Here is a 15,368-nt window from a genome sequence, read left to right as displayed (position 1 = left end):
AACATATATAAGATAACAGATTAACCGTCGGTTTCTGGGAACGAAATCACTAGTAAACATAACTTCATCCCTGTCATTACCTTTTACAAAACAGAGATGACAAATATGTTTAAAATAGGGATTCTGGTATTGGACACACATAGTTTATGTGTTATGATGTTTCAAAGATTAATTTATGTTAAAAAAAACTATATACAGATAAAAAATTATAGCATAATCTGTGTATTTTAATACAAATTAAAATAAAGCAGACAAACGGGTGAAATCTTTCACAAAGATTACTTTAAGACTTTTATTTTAAATTCAAACGTAATATATATTTTTATAATCAGTCCTGCTATGTTGTTACAAGCAAAATACTTCATAATTCCTTTCTTATAAAGCGTCTAAGCTTTTCATAGAACTTTATTGCATAAAACTGTTCCAATAGATTATGTTTTGACACCAACCAGTGTAAACAAAATGTTTCTATGCACACTCTTCACTGCATACTCTGCATTGCCGAGTCCATCTTTGTTATAGTTCATTTGGTTCACTGATAAGATTTTGCCGCGCTCGCTGTTCTTCTTCTCTTGGGGGTGTGCCAACATGGTGTACCTTGACAGTTCACGCGGGTATCTAAAATTAATTTAATTTATTACCAGGACTATAATCTAGCATAGATATGCTTTCACATGTTAAAAAAAAACAATACAAACCTTAAAATTTTCAAATTTTTTGCCTTGATCCTGCCTGCAAAGTCATCATCCTCTCCGCCCCAACCTTCAAATTTATTAGAAAACCCATTAACTGCAATATACTGGTCGGAGCGTATGGCCAGCGCGCCGCCGACTAGGTAGTCGTACGTTAGGACAAATCGGAACTTGTCAATGCTCGCACTCATGTGTCGAGGCTCTTGTAGGCAGGCGTACAGGTTGCCATTGTCTAGTGGCACCAGGTCAATGTCGTGCAGAATCAGACACGGGAACTTGTCCGCAATGGCTTGTTTAGCTCCTATGTTGTAAAGCAGGCCCTTGTTCCAAGGTTTGTCATCTTGTTGCTCTATTATATAAATACTGAAATGCAAAATAAACATCTTGTTTATTTCTTTTATAAGAAAATAAATATGAAAACAAAGAACTAATTAACATATATGTATATCCTTACGTATAATGAATGCCTTGTTTTCTTAAGAAATTGTGCATGTATGGGATAAATATATCTAATTGAATCTGTCTATTTCTGTATGTTACCAAAATGGCAACACTTAAAAGCGGGTTGCAGTTCTCTGGTGTGTAGCTGCCATTAGCTAGCCCATTGGTTGTGAAGTCACCAAACTTCTGCGGAACATCCAGTGTGTTGATGGAACTTGTACTTTGTAGTATCCCATCATAATTACAATTCGGTTTTTCTTTATTTATTTCTAATTTAGGATTTGTACGGAAAAATATATTGTTCAACAGGTGTTCCCGAGGTATATGTTCATAGTGATAGCGGCCATATGAAGCAAAAAATTGTATGAATGCTATTAGACATAGCAGGAAGACTATGCATGAGCTGATCCTTATCTGCAGAAGTCTATTTATTGGGAACCATTTAGGCATTGGGATAAATTATAATTACTTTAATAAGAATTCTCGACTATTCCTCTTCATTTACAATAACCTGCAAAAATATATGATTATTAGATAGTGTCATGTTATATAGTTTTATGCCTACATTCAGCAGTGGATGAACCCAGGTTGATTATGATGATGAGTTAACATTTTACAATATTGCCCACTAGTATTGTGATTGTATTTTGGAAGAAAGGTGCCGGACAGCCTTCTTGGGACAGTAAAATTCGTTTAATTATAAGGTTCATCATTACACTAGGGGGCCACTTCAGATAACATGACAAAGATTTCATAAGTCATTGCAAGTTGGATTTTTTAAAGATGCGTCGAAGAAAATACGGCATGAAATTACATATTGTTTAACACTAAAGCTTTTTAAATTAAATTGTACCTGTTATCACTTATTCGCAAATTTGCTCAGTTGACAATGTCATGTCAATCTGAGAGAAACAATTGACAATTCAGTGTTACAATGTTAAAAATTACTGTTTGGATTGCGCCCTGCTGTCAGTGTCAAAAAAGATAATTTTCTTGCTCATACATGATTTTTTTTCGTTTTGTATATATAGTATATAGGTGTTACATATTGTTAGGGAGGCAATGCGAGGATTGTTGGATTTACTCGTGCGTGCAACAATCCTTTAGGCGGGAACCTTGCACCCAATATAAAAATGTAAAAGTACAGTCTACAAATGAAACGCTCCGATAGCCGATCAACATACTAAATAAAAAATCTATTGTTATAAATGTGTAATATTCTCTGACAGAACTATCCGCGAAAGCAGTGCCTAACCCATTTCTCAGAGGGTCTATCACGAATAATTGAAATATGCGTTTTTTAGCGTCATCGACGAAATATGTGAAATTTTGTCGTTGTACTTCAAGACTAATAAATAGAAGCGTCGTTCAAATTTCATGATAGGCCCTCAGATATTCTTGTTTGACTATACTATCAGAAAAGTCATGAAGTCTTATAATTACGGAATTCTGAGTGACATCTAGATGTACCCTTGTCTTTTAGAATGTCGTCCGTTTTGTTAATGTTACTAATAATATTTTGAGATAAAGAGGGAACTTCTAAAATTTTTACTCTGAGAGGATTATTTGCACACTTTGCAGATTTAGTACCTTTGCTGTGCATTTTTTGTAGGGTTATAATAATTTAGCCCATTCATGCCACATATTCTTTGGCTGTTGGCTTAACATCTATGATTTTAAATAAAATAGCATGCATAAGCCTTTTATTCTGGCTACCTTTTGTATGGCGTAATTTCCTTTTTTTTTGCCTTACCATAAAAGTTGTTCATTACCATCACCTTTATCTTCTTTTCTTTCTTAATCAATTTGTTCTTTCCTGCACCAGACTTGCTAATGTTACTACAACTCTTAAGGCTAGTGCACTATGTTCCTGAGCAGCAGTTAAAGTAGGTCTATCTTTTTCTATAAAATACATTGTATAAGGGACTCTAAAACTTAACAGCCAAAGACATTCCAAAGAAGTTACTGTGGCTATTGATACCAACAAGTTAGTAGTTTTCACATGATTTAACAATAAAAAAAAAAAAAAAAATTTCTTTGTACTAACGCTATTGGTACTTTGGGTTGACCAAATGCACTTTATATAAATTGAATGGCATAAATTGCAGGCAATTCTAGAATGTAATAAGGTCATACTAGGTAGTTACTGTAATATATTGGCATAAGCACATTTTAATTGTACAATACTTATCAATAGTGACACACATCCTGATTTCATTATCAAATCTAGGACAAGCTAGTCCCACACTAATGGAAAATATTCCACTATTGTCCTACTTTACACATATTTTTCTAAGAATCACAAATTCATTCTTTTATTTCAAACTGTGAAAATCTTTCCGCTTGCCTGGGCTTGAGGGGCTAAATATTGGAAATAAGTATGTGCAAACTTGAGAAATGTAATTTTTTGGCATTTATTTATAAATAATTAAGAAACAAAAATGTCAGGGTCACTATATTCTAAAAACACCATCAGTTTTAATAAATAACTAGATTTTATTTAGATGATACAGAGATCAAATGATGTTTTAGCAAATTATAAAATAATTCTACTCTAAAGAAACATTAAGTAAATATATATAGTTAACAACAATATAAACAAAGAAGAAAATTAGTTTCATTTTTTTTTGTCATTTATAATATAGTTTCTTTGATGAACCACATTATCATAGGACTTGTACCTGATTTGGTATTGTGTCATAAGATAAGAGTAATATTAAATGAAGATGACAAATAAAATACTGTGGTAATATTGATTGTAAATAGAACATCTAGCGCACATTACATCAATTGATATTTCTCAATTAAATAATATATTATTGCGTTTAATAATTGTGGCATTGACCCATGTTCTGATTACTAATACACTTTGCAACTTTATTTCAACGCATTTGTTTACGTGCATTCATATAACCCGCCATTGTGGAGAACATTTGTCAATGTCACTCTGAAGTTTTAACTGAAAGTAAATAAATCGTGTTCTATTAGATGAATTGTAAATAATTTAATTATTAAATTAAAGTTAACAAAAAGTTTTGTGCTTCGTTTATTAAATATTGGCACTCACTGAATTTATGAAAAGGCAATGTCGCTGATTTCACAAATAAGTTTGTCTCAGGAACTAACCTGCAGGCCTTTAGATACCTACGAAGAGATTCTGGAATTCTTAAAAGATCCTCCTTCATGGAGAACCCTATGTACAGAGCTGAAGCCTCATAGCCAACAAGCTATTCGAAACGTAGACATCAATAAAGATTTCGGAAAAACATTTTTGGAAACCCCGCAAACTTTCTGTCATTATATGACGGATACGGAAGACTTAGTTGTACGTCAAAGTATAAAAAAGTTACCAAAAACTTTGGTATGTCACGATATGGCCAACGGATATCATGACGATTGGTGAGTTTAAAATATTATTAAAAAAATAATTACTTACATTAACTATTAATTAACTACAACTTTAATTTAATTTTTTAATGTAGTAAAATGTTAACGCCCAACACTGATTATCATTTTAAAATTATCGGCGTATTAGAACTTTTCTACACTGCCATTTTTCCATAAAGTATTTTAATTTTTTTTTAATGAATATTAATACTTATTTTTAATTTCTATACAAGTAACTACCTATTTCAAAAATTTTAACGATACTCTTTGTTTCAAGATTATTGATTTTTTTTAAATTTAAATTTTAGAATGTGCACTGGACAATGTCATTTGTTTCAATAATTATATATTTCTTTATATTTTTATTTTTATTTGGTACAAAACATAATATCGTTCCTTTTTAATAGAAAATATTATGTTTTTGTACAGGTGGTATCCGCTGCAAACCTACGGCGAAGAATACCTAATTAATTTATTTCAGTATTATTTTCTCCCCTGAAAATGTTAAATATGCATGTCCTTTTCATTATCGCCTCCTGTCACTTGCCTGGTATTCTTCGTGTTTTTATCCTAAGTATATTTAATCAAAAACCTGCCAGTATATAGGGATAATAGGGACTATTTCGCAACTCCAGTTGCGGAATAGTCCCTAATAATCCCATTTTCTTCTTTGGGGTACAATTTATAGTCAGATTTATATTTTAATTACCTTTCAAATTACTTAGCGTGGTGGACGGTACAAATGACCATGAGGCTTACACATTCTACAACTGGGGTGGGATTGATATTTTCTGCTACTTCAGCCACCACCTGGTGACCATACCACCTCTGGGATGGATCAACATTGGTCACGCGCACGGTGTTCAGGTTATCGGTATGTGACTTGAAGTCCTAACTTTATTTTCTGCTCTTCTTGAGTTTTAAGTCTTGCTCTATCTTTAGTCAAATTTGTTGAGGAGGAGAAAGCACATTTGCGACGTTTTTAGTAGATTGGTTAAATAATGTGTTAATACACTTTACTATTTACTTAGGAACTATAATAACAGAATGGAGCGAGGGCTCGACTTTTTGGGAAAATATTTTGTCTTCGGAAGAAAAAATGGAAGAATTTGCCAACGCCTTGGTTTATATCGCGAAAACACTCAGTTTCGATGGATGGCTTCTAAACGTTGAAAATAAGGTTTGTTGTAATTATTTATTTACATTCTACATTTAGTAAGCCATTCGGGCTTACTAAATGTTGGCTTACTAAGCCCGAATGCTAATTTAGTGTTTAGTGTATGAGAAGTATCTAAGAGTAGGCGGCGTGCGCAGGTTTCGCGGCCGCGCGAGCTGGTGGCGTTCGTACGGCTGCTGCACGGGAAGCTGCACGCCGCGCTGCCGCACCCGCTGCTTATCTGGTACGACAGCGTCACCGTCGCAGGACACCTCAACTGGCAGAACTGTCTAAACGAAAAGAACAGGTTTGTTTTCTTTCTTCGTCTTGGGGATTTCCTCCTTGGGTTGTGGTCAGACTTTAATGTTATATGCTGTTATGTGATTGTCATGGATTATATACAGATGATTTTAATGATTGTGGTATTATTTTGACTACATCGTTATTAAAATGTAGCTACAGCAGTCTCTGACATCTGAAAGTTGACGATTAAAAAAAATGATGTGCCGAGCCAGAGCTGACGGATCGCTGTTTTAGTACAGGAGGTAATGAGAGTGTATTGTAGGGCATTCTTCGACGCATGCGATGGCATCTTCACAAACTACTCGTGGTCGGAGAACGAGGTGCGCGAGAGTGCGGTGGCGGCCGGCGACCGCCTCACCGACGTCTACGTGGGGATCGACGTCTGGGGACGCAACTTCTATGGCGGCGGCCAGTTCAATACGCAGGAGGTTAGCAAACATAAATTACTTAAATCGGATAATGACTCCAGACTCCATGCATGAAAAGCTTAGGATTGGTATTTTCGATCCGGTCCAGTCTTGCACGCGGGTTCATAGTCTCGTCGCTGTTGTGGCAGGCGGTGAAGGTGGCGCACAGTCACGGGTGCTCGCTGGCGGTGTTCGCGCCGGCATGGACGCACGAGGCGCGCTCGGACGCCTCCTGCGACGTGGACATGTTCACGCCCAAGGTCAACACGTACGAGCAGTTCCTGCTGCGGGAGCGCGCGCTGTGGGGCAGCTTGTGGCCCTACCTCAACACCAAGCTGCCCTGCGCACTGCCCTTCGCCTCCTCCTTCTGCCGCGGACAGGGCAACAAGCGCCGCTTCTATGGAGAAGTATAATGTCTATTCTAAATTATATGCGAGCAAACGAAAACACAAGTCACGTAATTAATGATCGATGAGTTGGCTCCGTTACCTCAATAGTCGTAGTTATTTTTTTTTTGGTTCCTTTTTTAAATTATAACATACTCTCATAGTAGTAAGCGAGTAATTTTATCACTGGTCGTGTTTAGGTAATAAGTCCTGGGCCGTGGTACAACTTGCGGCACATGCAGTACCAGCCCAACTCCTCGCATGGCCCGCACGGCTACCTCCTCTCCGTACTCGAGAACATCATCAACGCCTCGCGCCACGGCTTATTCAAGGATAAGGCGGAGATGACGCGCTGCAGACGCTCCCTCGAGCTCACCAGGAGCGGATTATCCATAAAAGATACCAAAAAATCGTCCTTCGACAGTCGCAGCGAGTCGCAGCTGTCCGTAGTTAAAGAAACTAAATCGGAGACTGCCGGCGAAGAAGACAACACCATACCCGTCGAAGAAAAAGAGGAGAAGAACGAAAACGAAGAAAAGTCTACGAAGTCACGTAAAGTGACCGACGCTTTCCGAAATTTGTTCAAGATAACTCCGTCCAAGGACGCGGTGGAACAGCCAGAGCAGAACACCGCGGCCGCCGGCGCCGGCGCAGACCTCCACACCGACGCCGAGGCGTCCGACACTTCTATGATTCAGACCTCCTTAAACTTACGTCTCGGCCAGAACCCGAAGAAAATTCGCCTGGGCCTGGCCCCCGTGCCTAACGAATTGGAGTGCCTGCAACCTTACTTCAAGGATAGTTTCATCGGCGGCTCGTGTCTTAAACTGAATCCTTCGGACAAGGTGGACCCCGCGCACCGGTGTGCCAGGCTGCTGCACTGCGACTTTCCCATGGACGGCGACCTCATCGCGTGCGTCGTAACCAAAAATTTGTCGAATCATCCGGAACAATATCTAAACGTCATCTTGCGCGTGTTGCCAGCCTCCGGCGCGGAGATGAAGATCGTATTATTCGGGGGAATCGTTTCCGAAGGCAAGAGCCCTCCGGCGAGCGGCTCGTCCGTCTCCTACATCTTACCGTTTAACTGCAATCCCGGCTTCAAGGACATACAGAAGTATATGATGCTTAACGAGCCGGGATTCTACATCCCCGTGGAGAATCATTTCGGTTGGAACGTTAGGTAAATAAAAGTATTTTAAATAACTGTTTCCGAAACGTGTTTAGTATACAAGTTTCGTATACGATGTGTTTACCGGGCAGATACTACCTGGTGAGCGGCGTGGGGGGCGTGGTGGGCGTGCGGGGCGCGCGCGTGGCCGGCGTGGACTGCCGCACGGGCCGCGCAGAGGGACCCATACTACTCGGACACTTCGGACTCTGCCAACACTCTAAGGTGAACAAAGTTTTCAGTTTGTAATTTAAGATTTAAGCAAAGGATTTCGATGCAATTTCATTGCACAAATATTTTGACATAATGATTTTTTCAGATGGCGTAACCATGAGAAGTTGTTAGTCGTACTTATACACCTGAACATTCCATACAAAGCTATTTCTCGTAGCCAAATATTTATTGTACAACGTATATTATATTTTACTATGTAACATTGTTTTGTATTGTATTCTACATTTAATAAAGTATACAGATTTTTAACCTGTGTTTTCTTTAACCAGTGTGATAAGTGAACTCGTAGAGAGCTACAGGACAACAAAATTGTCCGAACTTGAACTAATTACTTCTTTTTATGAAAGAAATTCAAATTGAGAAAATAAACGTTTTTAACACTGTTAACCACATTTTTGTAACTCCTTTTATAATTATACGATTTTCATATGAGTAATTGTGTTGAGTAGTATTGTGCTTTAATTTAGGCAATGAAAAAAGTGTATTAAACTTTCTATATTTTAAGATTTTATTATAACTAGTGTACAGCGACCATCGACTATCTATTCTCCCCTTTTCATCTTGGGAAGGGTGGTAGCTGAAAACCAGCTCGACACTGTATCCTGACCGGTGTTGGCGAAGCTGAGCCCCCTTTTGCCATCACTGAACATTGTAAATATCTGTGTTTTAAAATTTTGTTAATTTCTATGGCAATAAATCAAATAAATAAAAATAAGAATGTTTAAGCCAATGAGATTACTTTAAAAGTACGTTTATGATACAACAAAATGCAAAAAATATATAATATAAGATATTATTGTTTTATTTAGAACGAGGAAGATTGCGATACGTCGATAATGCAGATAATGGTTGTTGAGATAAAATACACGAGTACATTTTATTTTTACTCATTTATGTATATTGAAACATTGCTGGCAATTATATAAAAGGATAAAAACTGTTTGTTACACGCAAGTTATTTGGGTACGTTGGTTTTGTTTAATTATTAATAATATTTTTGTAGGCGTATTGCATAAGCTTTAGAATTAGGTGAAGTACATTTCATGAAGACTTAGGCGTTTGACGTCATATATACCATCATTATAGTATATTGTTATTCAATTTGTTTCGATTTTGCCTTAGCTATCATCATGCTAATATTACAAATGCGAATGTTTAGCTGGTTGTCTGTTATAAGGTATCTCCAGAACGGATCAATGGATCTCGATGAAATTTTGCATAGATGTAGAACATAGCCTGGAAGAACACATAGGTAACTAATTAAGTTTTGCTGGCATCTGTCACAATTTAGGTGAGTTAGTTCCTAGTACTAAGTAACCCGCAGCATTAATGCCCGTTGGCCAGTTGTGCGGAAGCGAGCCTGTACCTTAGCGGATATAAAGGCGCGCGACATGATGTCTTAACATTTCACAATATCTTTCATAGTTTTCACGGTGGGTGACGCGGACGACGATTTCCTGCGGCATAATTTTCATTTTCATATTGATATGTATAATGAGATACAGTTTATTCACCCCAGCAGCAACAAGCCGTCGGTGCCGCGCTCGCGAACCACCGCTCACGCAGACGCTATTTAGTTCTTTAAAATATGTCGTTAAACGTTGCGGTGCTATGTTATCGTGCCGGTGTTGAACCCACAGCTATTTTATTTAAGTATAAAATATATAAAATAAAATGTTGACGTGTGTCGGTTGACCGTGTAAACGGTTACCTTTCCGGAACTGGAAGAAGGTATTTTTTGTAACGGTCATCTGTGTGTGAGTTTTGCTTTATTTATTTTATATAAGTACTTTCTGTTGTTATCGGTAGTGCGTGTTAAACGAGTTAGGAGATTAGGGAAGATACTGGAGATGAAGTAGACGTAAGAGATAAAAAGATCAAACAAGTAACTATGATAGAATGCATTACTTTGTTTTATTTGTGTAGAAGAAGAAGGACTTGAAAAGAAGGACTCAGCCAATTCGGAATACGCTTATTTTTTTGTTATCGCCCCTTCTAATTCTATACTTAAAATTGTAATAATGTTTAATTTTGAATATTAAACTATGTTAATAATAAGGTTTAGAATCCGCTATATGATTTCTGTCGCAGATGTGAGTTACGTCCTAGCAGAAGTTTAGTTGAGAATGGTTATGATTAAAAGAAATGTGTCAAAAATTGCACAAAAAGAAAAGCTAATTTAATTTAATAAATTTGAATTGTAAATGATGTAGATGTTGAAGTTATCAAAAGAATAAAAAAAATTTTACTAGCATTTTAATAATTTTGCTATCAATTAAAATGCAGGCGCATACATAATAAGAAATAAGAAACTGAACTCACATAGAAAATCATCGTATTAAAATGAAAAAACGTGATCAAATATTAAAATAATTAATTACTCTTATTTTAAACAAACAAATCGACATAAGTAAAGTAAGTAACTTTTACGGCAAAAACTTTCTTTTCCGAACAAAGTTATTTGGTGAAACAATATAAAAGTGAGGGCAATGATAAAGCGAGGCTTACTACAGGCAGAGAGATGCCTCGATGTAAGTACTCGTGCGTATTAAACGTAACGCATGCCGATTGAAGGTTTTTGACCTTTACGCGGACAGAATCGTAGTAAGCAACTAGTTACGAAAAAGTATTGTCATTGTATAATTATAATTAGTGTCTGGACATTATTAATACATTAAAAGTAATTAACCTGTTAACACTGTTGTATTTGTTGATGGTTTATTGCAGGTGTAAATTTCGGCAAAGATTGCACAACGCGGTGCGGTCGGGATAAACGGCCACAGAACTGGATTTAATTCAGCTGTAAGCAGATTTACATTTTTCAATTAATTATTAACGCCGTAATTATTTGTATTATTCATTATTTTTTTTATTGTGTATGTTAATATTTTTGAATTAGTTTTGCGTCGCTACGTAAATTGGTCTTTGTCAAATAATGTCAAGTTTAAGCCTAATGTTAGAACCGTAAAAAGAATGTGTTCAGTGCGGGAAATGCGAGTTACTTTTTAACTATTTCATGTTTTTTGAAATATAACATATTTAATTGGCAGCATGGCAGGTAGGTGCGAGGCGTGGGGCTCGGCAAGTGCTGGGGGTGCATCGGGTTCGGCGTTCTCGGCGGCGCTGCAATTTTTCGCGGCCACCCAGTGCCTGCTCGGCGAGTCCTGGCCACCACACTCCAATGTCCCCAGTATGTTTGCTCATTCTCTCATATATTTAGTTCGGTAGTAAGTGTAGATAAGCATTTAGTCTTCAGAATACCAAAATGATCTGTTATGATATAATTTGCAGATGGGTCTAGTTACGACGTGATCGTAGTGGGCGGTGGCAGTGCGGGCGCGGTGCTGGCGGCGCGTCTCAGCGAGCTGAGCCGGGTCAGCGTGCTGTTGATAGAGGCAGGGGGCGACCCACCGCACGACTCTATTGTGAATATCTACCTAACGTAAATCTTGAGAAACCAAACAAAATAATACTTGTATAATAGCAGCATAGACAGCAACATAAGTTGTAGGGATTTTTAGAAAGAATGACATCCTGCAATCTACTTCTATTTTTGTATTTTTTAAATAACCTGTTTCAGGTACCCGGTTTCAAAGATGTCCTAAAAGCGAGTCAATACGATTGGAACTTTACGACGGTGAACGATGAATTCTCGAGCCAAGCGCTGCAGGGAGGCAGTCAGGGCCAGCCGCGAGGGAAAATGTTGGGCGGTAGCGGTAGCTTGAATGACATGGTCTACGCTAGGGGTTTTCCCGCGGATTACGATGAGTGGGGTGATAGTATCGGCGAGGAGTGGACATGGGACAAAGTACTGCCATACTTTAAGAAGACGGAACATTTAACAGACGAAAGGATTGTCGACGATCTCAAGCTGGCTGAGTACCACGGTTTCGGCGGGGAGATGGAGGTTTCAGGGAAGAACGAGTCCACCCACACCACCGACAGACTTATTGAGGCATTTCAGGAATTAGGATTTCACCTTGTTAAAGATATGACAAATCCCCATAACATTGGTGTGGGAAGATTCTCTCACAATATCAAGGATGGCCAGAGACAGAGCTCTCTTACGGCCTTGCTTAATAAAGCAGGAAATAGAAAAAATCTGTTCGTTTTGAAAGAGTCGCAGGTCGTCAAAGTCCTTCTGGAGAATAATACAGCAATTGGTGTACAAGTTGTGATCGAAAATGAAGTGTATTATTATTATGCCAACAAGGAAGTTATTTTATCTTCGGGTGCGTTTAATTCTCCTAAGCTTATGATGCTCTCGGGGATTGGACCGAAAAAGCATTTAGAAGAGTTAGGAATAGAGGTAATTAGGGACTTAGCCGTTGGAGAAAATCTCCACGATCACGTGATGGTGCTCACTTATTTGGCTGCAGATAATGGAACTTGCTTTTCTGATGAACAAAGTAAATACTTAGATGCGATAAAATACCTGTACGATCGCAGCGGCTCGTTTGCGAGGACGACGGATGTCGGGGTCTACATATCGTTATCGAGCTCACAGCAACCCAACGTGCCCGACTTTGCTATCTACCCGACCTGCTCGCCGATAGGTAGGAATTTTTATACAGGTTGCCTCAACGTTTTGAGATTCAAGAAAGAGATATGCGAGAAACTACACGCCGAAAACATGGAAAGGGAGTTGATAACTTTAGCTGTCGTGAATCTGAAACCGAAATCGAGGGGACAAGTACGTTTGAAATCCACAGACTATTTAGACCCACCCTTGATACACACGGGCACGTTCAGCGATCCGAGGGATTTGGAAGGGTACCCCGAAGCGATGGAGGTCGCGTGGGCTCTCGTAAACACGTCTTATTTCCAATCAAAAAATGCTCGTGTGATAGATTTAGACATTGAGGAATGTGGAGCATTGGAGGGTGATAGCAAAGCAAAATGCATAGCGCGATGTTCGGCGATGTCGGCATGGCACTCAGTGGGCACGTGCGCGCTGGGCAGCGTGCTGGACGCGCAACTGCGCGTGCACGGCGTGCGAGGGTTGCGCGTGGCCGACGCAAGCGTCATGCCCAGCATCATCCGTGGCAATTCCAACGCGCCAGTCGTCATGATCGCAGAGAGAGCCGCCGACTTCATCAAACAGACTTTACGAGCGAATTAACACTAAAAATGTAATATTGTTATATACTAAGTATCAGTAAACAGTATTATTATAGTTCATAATAATCATCATATTATGTCCACGTCCATGTTTAATATTTTAAGTAGAATAAAAAAAAAAATTTGGACGATGTGTCTTTTCGTCGACTATCCATGTTCCTTTCCTTTTCTACTTATGTACATGCAAATGCTTGTGTAAATTAAACCTTTAATTATAAATACTATTCATAAATATTCAGTTACAATCTTTGTATTATAATATTTATAACATTGAATAAGCTACTTTCCCTATTTAGCAATCAATTATAGATCATTATGATTTAATTTTCACTCCATCAAAGGGCACCGCGACGTGACTTCGTCACGAGGGACATCGATACGTCTTGCATAACTGTGTCTGACTCTACGTTATGTAGTCACTGGTGCAATTATGCATGTCTATGTAACATGTAAATCAGTATGTAAAGAACATAGTTAACAATATTCTTAATTTAAAATTATTATAACAGTCTCTAGCGACTTCTGGCAATACCTGCAGAGAACGCCCCATGTTTTGGGGTTCCTTCCGGTTATACCGGAAGTGACGGTCCGTTAAGACATTGGCAGATGCGGGGGTGCGGTGCGGTGGATCGAATAAATTTTAAAACATTAAACATATGTTATACTTCTTATTATGTCTGTTGATATGCAGTAAATAAAATAGAAAAAATCTATAAAAATGAAGTATCTGTTTTTGAGCCCAATATTTCCAGGAATTATTTAAAATTATTTGCATTTGAAATATAGATTAAGCAAGCCTGATGTTTAAATTACTTAGTTATTTATTAAATTAAAAAAAAAACGAGATTGTATTTAGTGTTACGCGTGACATGATCAGTGTGTTTTATTTTATGTTATAATGCCTTGACTTTGACTTGAAATGAATACAACAACTTACTTAAAATAAAAGTGAAAAAGAAAGCTGTTATGAATATTTCACTTAATATTTGTTATGCGAATTTACCGTACTCTTATCACAGTTAAATCTCAGAAGTAATGTCTAGATGAACGTGCTACTGATAAAATGTTATGTGGAAAGTTAACTTATATAAATACTGAAATCTTCCTCCTTTCTCCTATATACAAAGAAGTATATAACACGTAAAGTGACGAGATTATTTCATTAAATCAAACTTACTTTACAATACAAAATGTATTACGTTCGTTAAGTTACGCATTTTGTTAGATATTACGTGATCTAATAGAATTTTTATTGCTGCACCGTATCCAATTGGATCACGATATGGTTACCTCGAATGATGTCACTATGACTGCCGACCCCGTTTGTGTGCGGCGCGGTGTGAGGATGCAAGCTCGCTGACCGGTAGCTTTCTCCCGCCGTCAAGCAGCCTTTACATACTTGTTAATAACTTTGTGACTGCAAGTTGGATATTTGCAAACCATACTTTCATTTAATTACCAAATAATTGTCTTATTTTTTTACTTGATTGTTTACTACTCCAAGTTACTCCAAGCTCGACAAGTCTAGACCGAATTATTTGCCCGCTTGACGAAATAATTCACAGAAATTTATATTATACAATAATTTTATGCGAAAAGTGTCCACACTTAGTTTATTCAAACCCATAATGTTATGTTCCGCAGCTCAATAACCCAATATTTGGGCTATTCAATAAAGATTAAGTATATTGTGTACATTAAATATTTAAAAATTGTTTATTGCTTTTCTTTTTATCCACAATTTGGTCTCAGTTAAATCTGCACTTGGAAGAAAAATATCGTATACTATCCAAACCTGCGTCTTTATGTTTATCCAATCATGTTCAAATGATTATGGTCGTTCACATAACACTTACAGTCGCAGTATTTTAATGCAAAGTGATATGTTCAAATATAGATGACGTTATGAAATCAAAGAATATTTTAGTTATGTAACTTCCTGTTGACCATATATCGATTTATTTTGAATATTATCGTTCAGAAATGTTTTAACGTATCAAGTATGCCGCTGCTATTTACAATCTTACTAATATTATAAATGCGAAAGTTTAGATGGATGGATGTTTGAAG

At 37.6% G+C, this 15,368-nt stretch overlaps 3 protein-coding genes across 6 annotated transcripts; 2 read left to right on the top strand and 1 right to left on the bottom strand.

Moving 5' to 3' along the window:
- Positions 1 to 245: 245 nt before the first annotated feature.
- Positions 246 to 4,334, bottom strand: LOC106721421 (beta-1,4-N-acetylgalactosaminyltransferase bre-4). 2 transcript variants are annotated; one of them, XM_014516355.2, is made up of 4 exons: positions 4,260 to 4,334; positions 1,147 to 1,644; positions 699 to 1,055; positions 246 to 618 (listed from the first exon to the last, which is right to left on the bottom strand). In XM_014516355.2, the coding sequence occupies exons 2-4, from the start codon at positions 1,581 to 1,583 to the stop codon at positions 432 to 434; spliced, it is 981 nt and encodes a 326-aa protein (XP_014371841.2). In that variant the 5' UTR covers positions 1,584 to 1,644; positions 4,260 to 4,334; the 3' UTR covers positions 246 to 431. The 2 variants fall into 2 exon arrangements, with proteins under 2 accessions (XP_014371841.2, XP_014371840.2); XM_014516354.2 differs by lacking the exon at positions 4,260 to 4,334 and adding an exon at positions 1,987 to 2,055.
- LOC106721420 (cytosolic endo-beta-N-acetylglucosaminidase 1) lies at positions 4,141 to 8,336 on the top strand. Its single transcript, XM_014516353.2, has 9 exons — positions 4,141 to 4,532; positions 5,246 to 5,394; positions 5,552 to 5,700; positions 5,835 to 5,983; positions 6,242 to 6,407; positions 6,536 to 6,793; positions 6,973 to 7,955; positions 8,036 to 8,168; positions 8,263 to 8,336. Exons 1-9 carry the CDS (start codon positions 4,219 to 4,221, stop codon positions 8,269 to 8,271), a joined length of 2,310 nt encoding a protein of 769 aa, XP_014371839.2. The 5' UTR covers positions 4,141 to 4,218; the 3' UTR covers positions 8,272 to 8,336.
- A 721-nt stretch (positions 8,337 to 9,057) lies between these two features.
- On the top strand, positions 9,058 to 13,377 carry LOC106721372 (oxygen-dependent choline dehydrogenase). 3 transcript variants are annotated; one of them, XM_045679706.1, is made up of 5 exons: positions 9,058 to 9,140; positions 10,905 to 10,979; positions 11,228 to 11,367; positions 11,469 to 11,602; positions 11,758 to 13,377. In XM_045679706.1, the coding sequence occupies exons 3-5, from the start codon at positions 11,229 to 11,231 to the stop codon at positions 13,297 to 13,299; spliced, it is 1,815 nt and encodes a 604-aa protein (XP_045535662.1). In that variant the 5' UTR covers positions 9,058 to 9,140; positions 10,905 to 10,979; position 11,228; the 3' UTR covers positions 13,300 to 13,377. The 3 variants fall into 3 exon arrangements, with proteins under 3 accessions (XP_045535662.1, XP_045535664.1, XP_045535663.1); XM_045679708.1 differs by lacking the exon at positions 9,058 to 9,140 and adding an exon at positions 9,403 to 9,429; XM_045679707.1 differs by lacking the exon at positions 9,058 to 9,140 and adding an exon at positions 9,525 to 9,934.
- Positions 13,378 to 15,368: the final 1,991 nt, after the last annotated feature.

This window comes from Papilio machaon, chromosome 10 (genome assembly GCF_912999745.1).
Source record: "Papilio machaon chromosome 10, ilPapMach1.1, whole genome shotgun sequence".
In the NCBI taxonomy this organism is placed as follows: Eukaryota; Metazoa; Arthropoda; class Insecta; order Lepidoptera; family Papilionidae; genus Papilio; species Papilio machaon.
Note: the sequence above shows the minus strand (reverse complement) of the source record. Positions and strands in the feature narration are given on the sequence as shown.

Excerpts from the sequence above, each read along its gene's own strand:
- LOC106721421 (XM_014516355.2), bottom strand. The coding sequence starts at position 1,583 with ATGCCTAAATGGTTCCCAATAAATAGACTTCTGCAGATAAGGATCAGC. Across the intron at positions 1,056-1,146 it reads AAACAAGGCATTCATTATAC|TATTTATATAATAGAGCAAC; the intron begins GTAAGGATATAC and ends TTTGCATTTCAG. Across the intron at positions 619-698 it reads AAAAATTTGAAAATTTTAAG|ATACCCGCGTGAACTGTCAA; the intron begins GTTTGTATTGTT and ends AATTAATTTTAG.
- LOC106721420 (XM_014516353.2), top strand. The coding sequence starts at position 4,219 with ATGTCGCTGATTTCACAAATAAGTTTGTCTCAGGAACTAACCTGCAGG. Across the intron at positions 5,395-5,551 it reads GCACGGTGTTCAGGTTATCG|GAACTATAATAACAGAATGG; the intron begins GTATGTGACTTG and ends CTATTTACTTAG. Across the intron at positions 7,956-8,035 it reads CATTTCGGTTGGAACGTTAG|ATACTACCTGGTGAGCGGCG; the intron begins GTAAATAAAAGT and ends TTTACCGGGCAG.
- LOC106721372 (XM_045679706.1), top strand. The coding sequence starts at position 11,229 with ATGGCAGGTAGGTGCGAGGCGTGGGGCTCGGCAAGTGCTGGGGGTGCA. Across the intron at positions 11,368-11,468 it reads ACCACACTCCAATGTCCCCA|ATGGGTCTAGTTACGACGTG; the intron begins GTATGTTTGCTC and ends TATAATTTGCAG. Across the intron at positions 11,603-11,757 it reads ACCCACCGCACGACTCTATT|GTACCCGGTTTCAAAGATGT; the intron begins GTGAATATCTAC and ends AACCTGTTTCAG.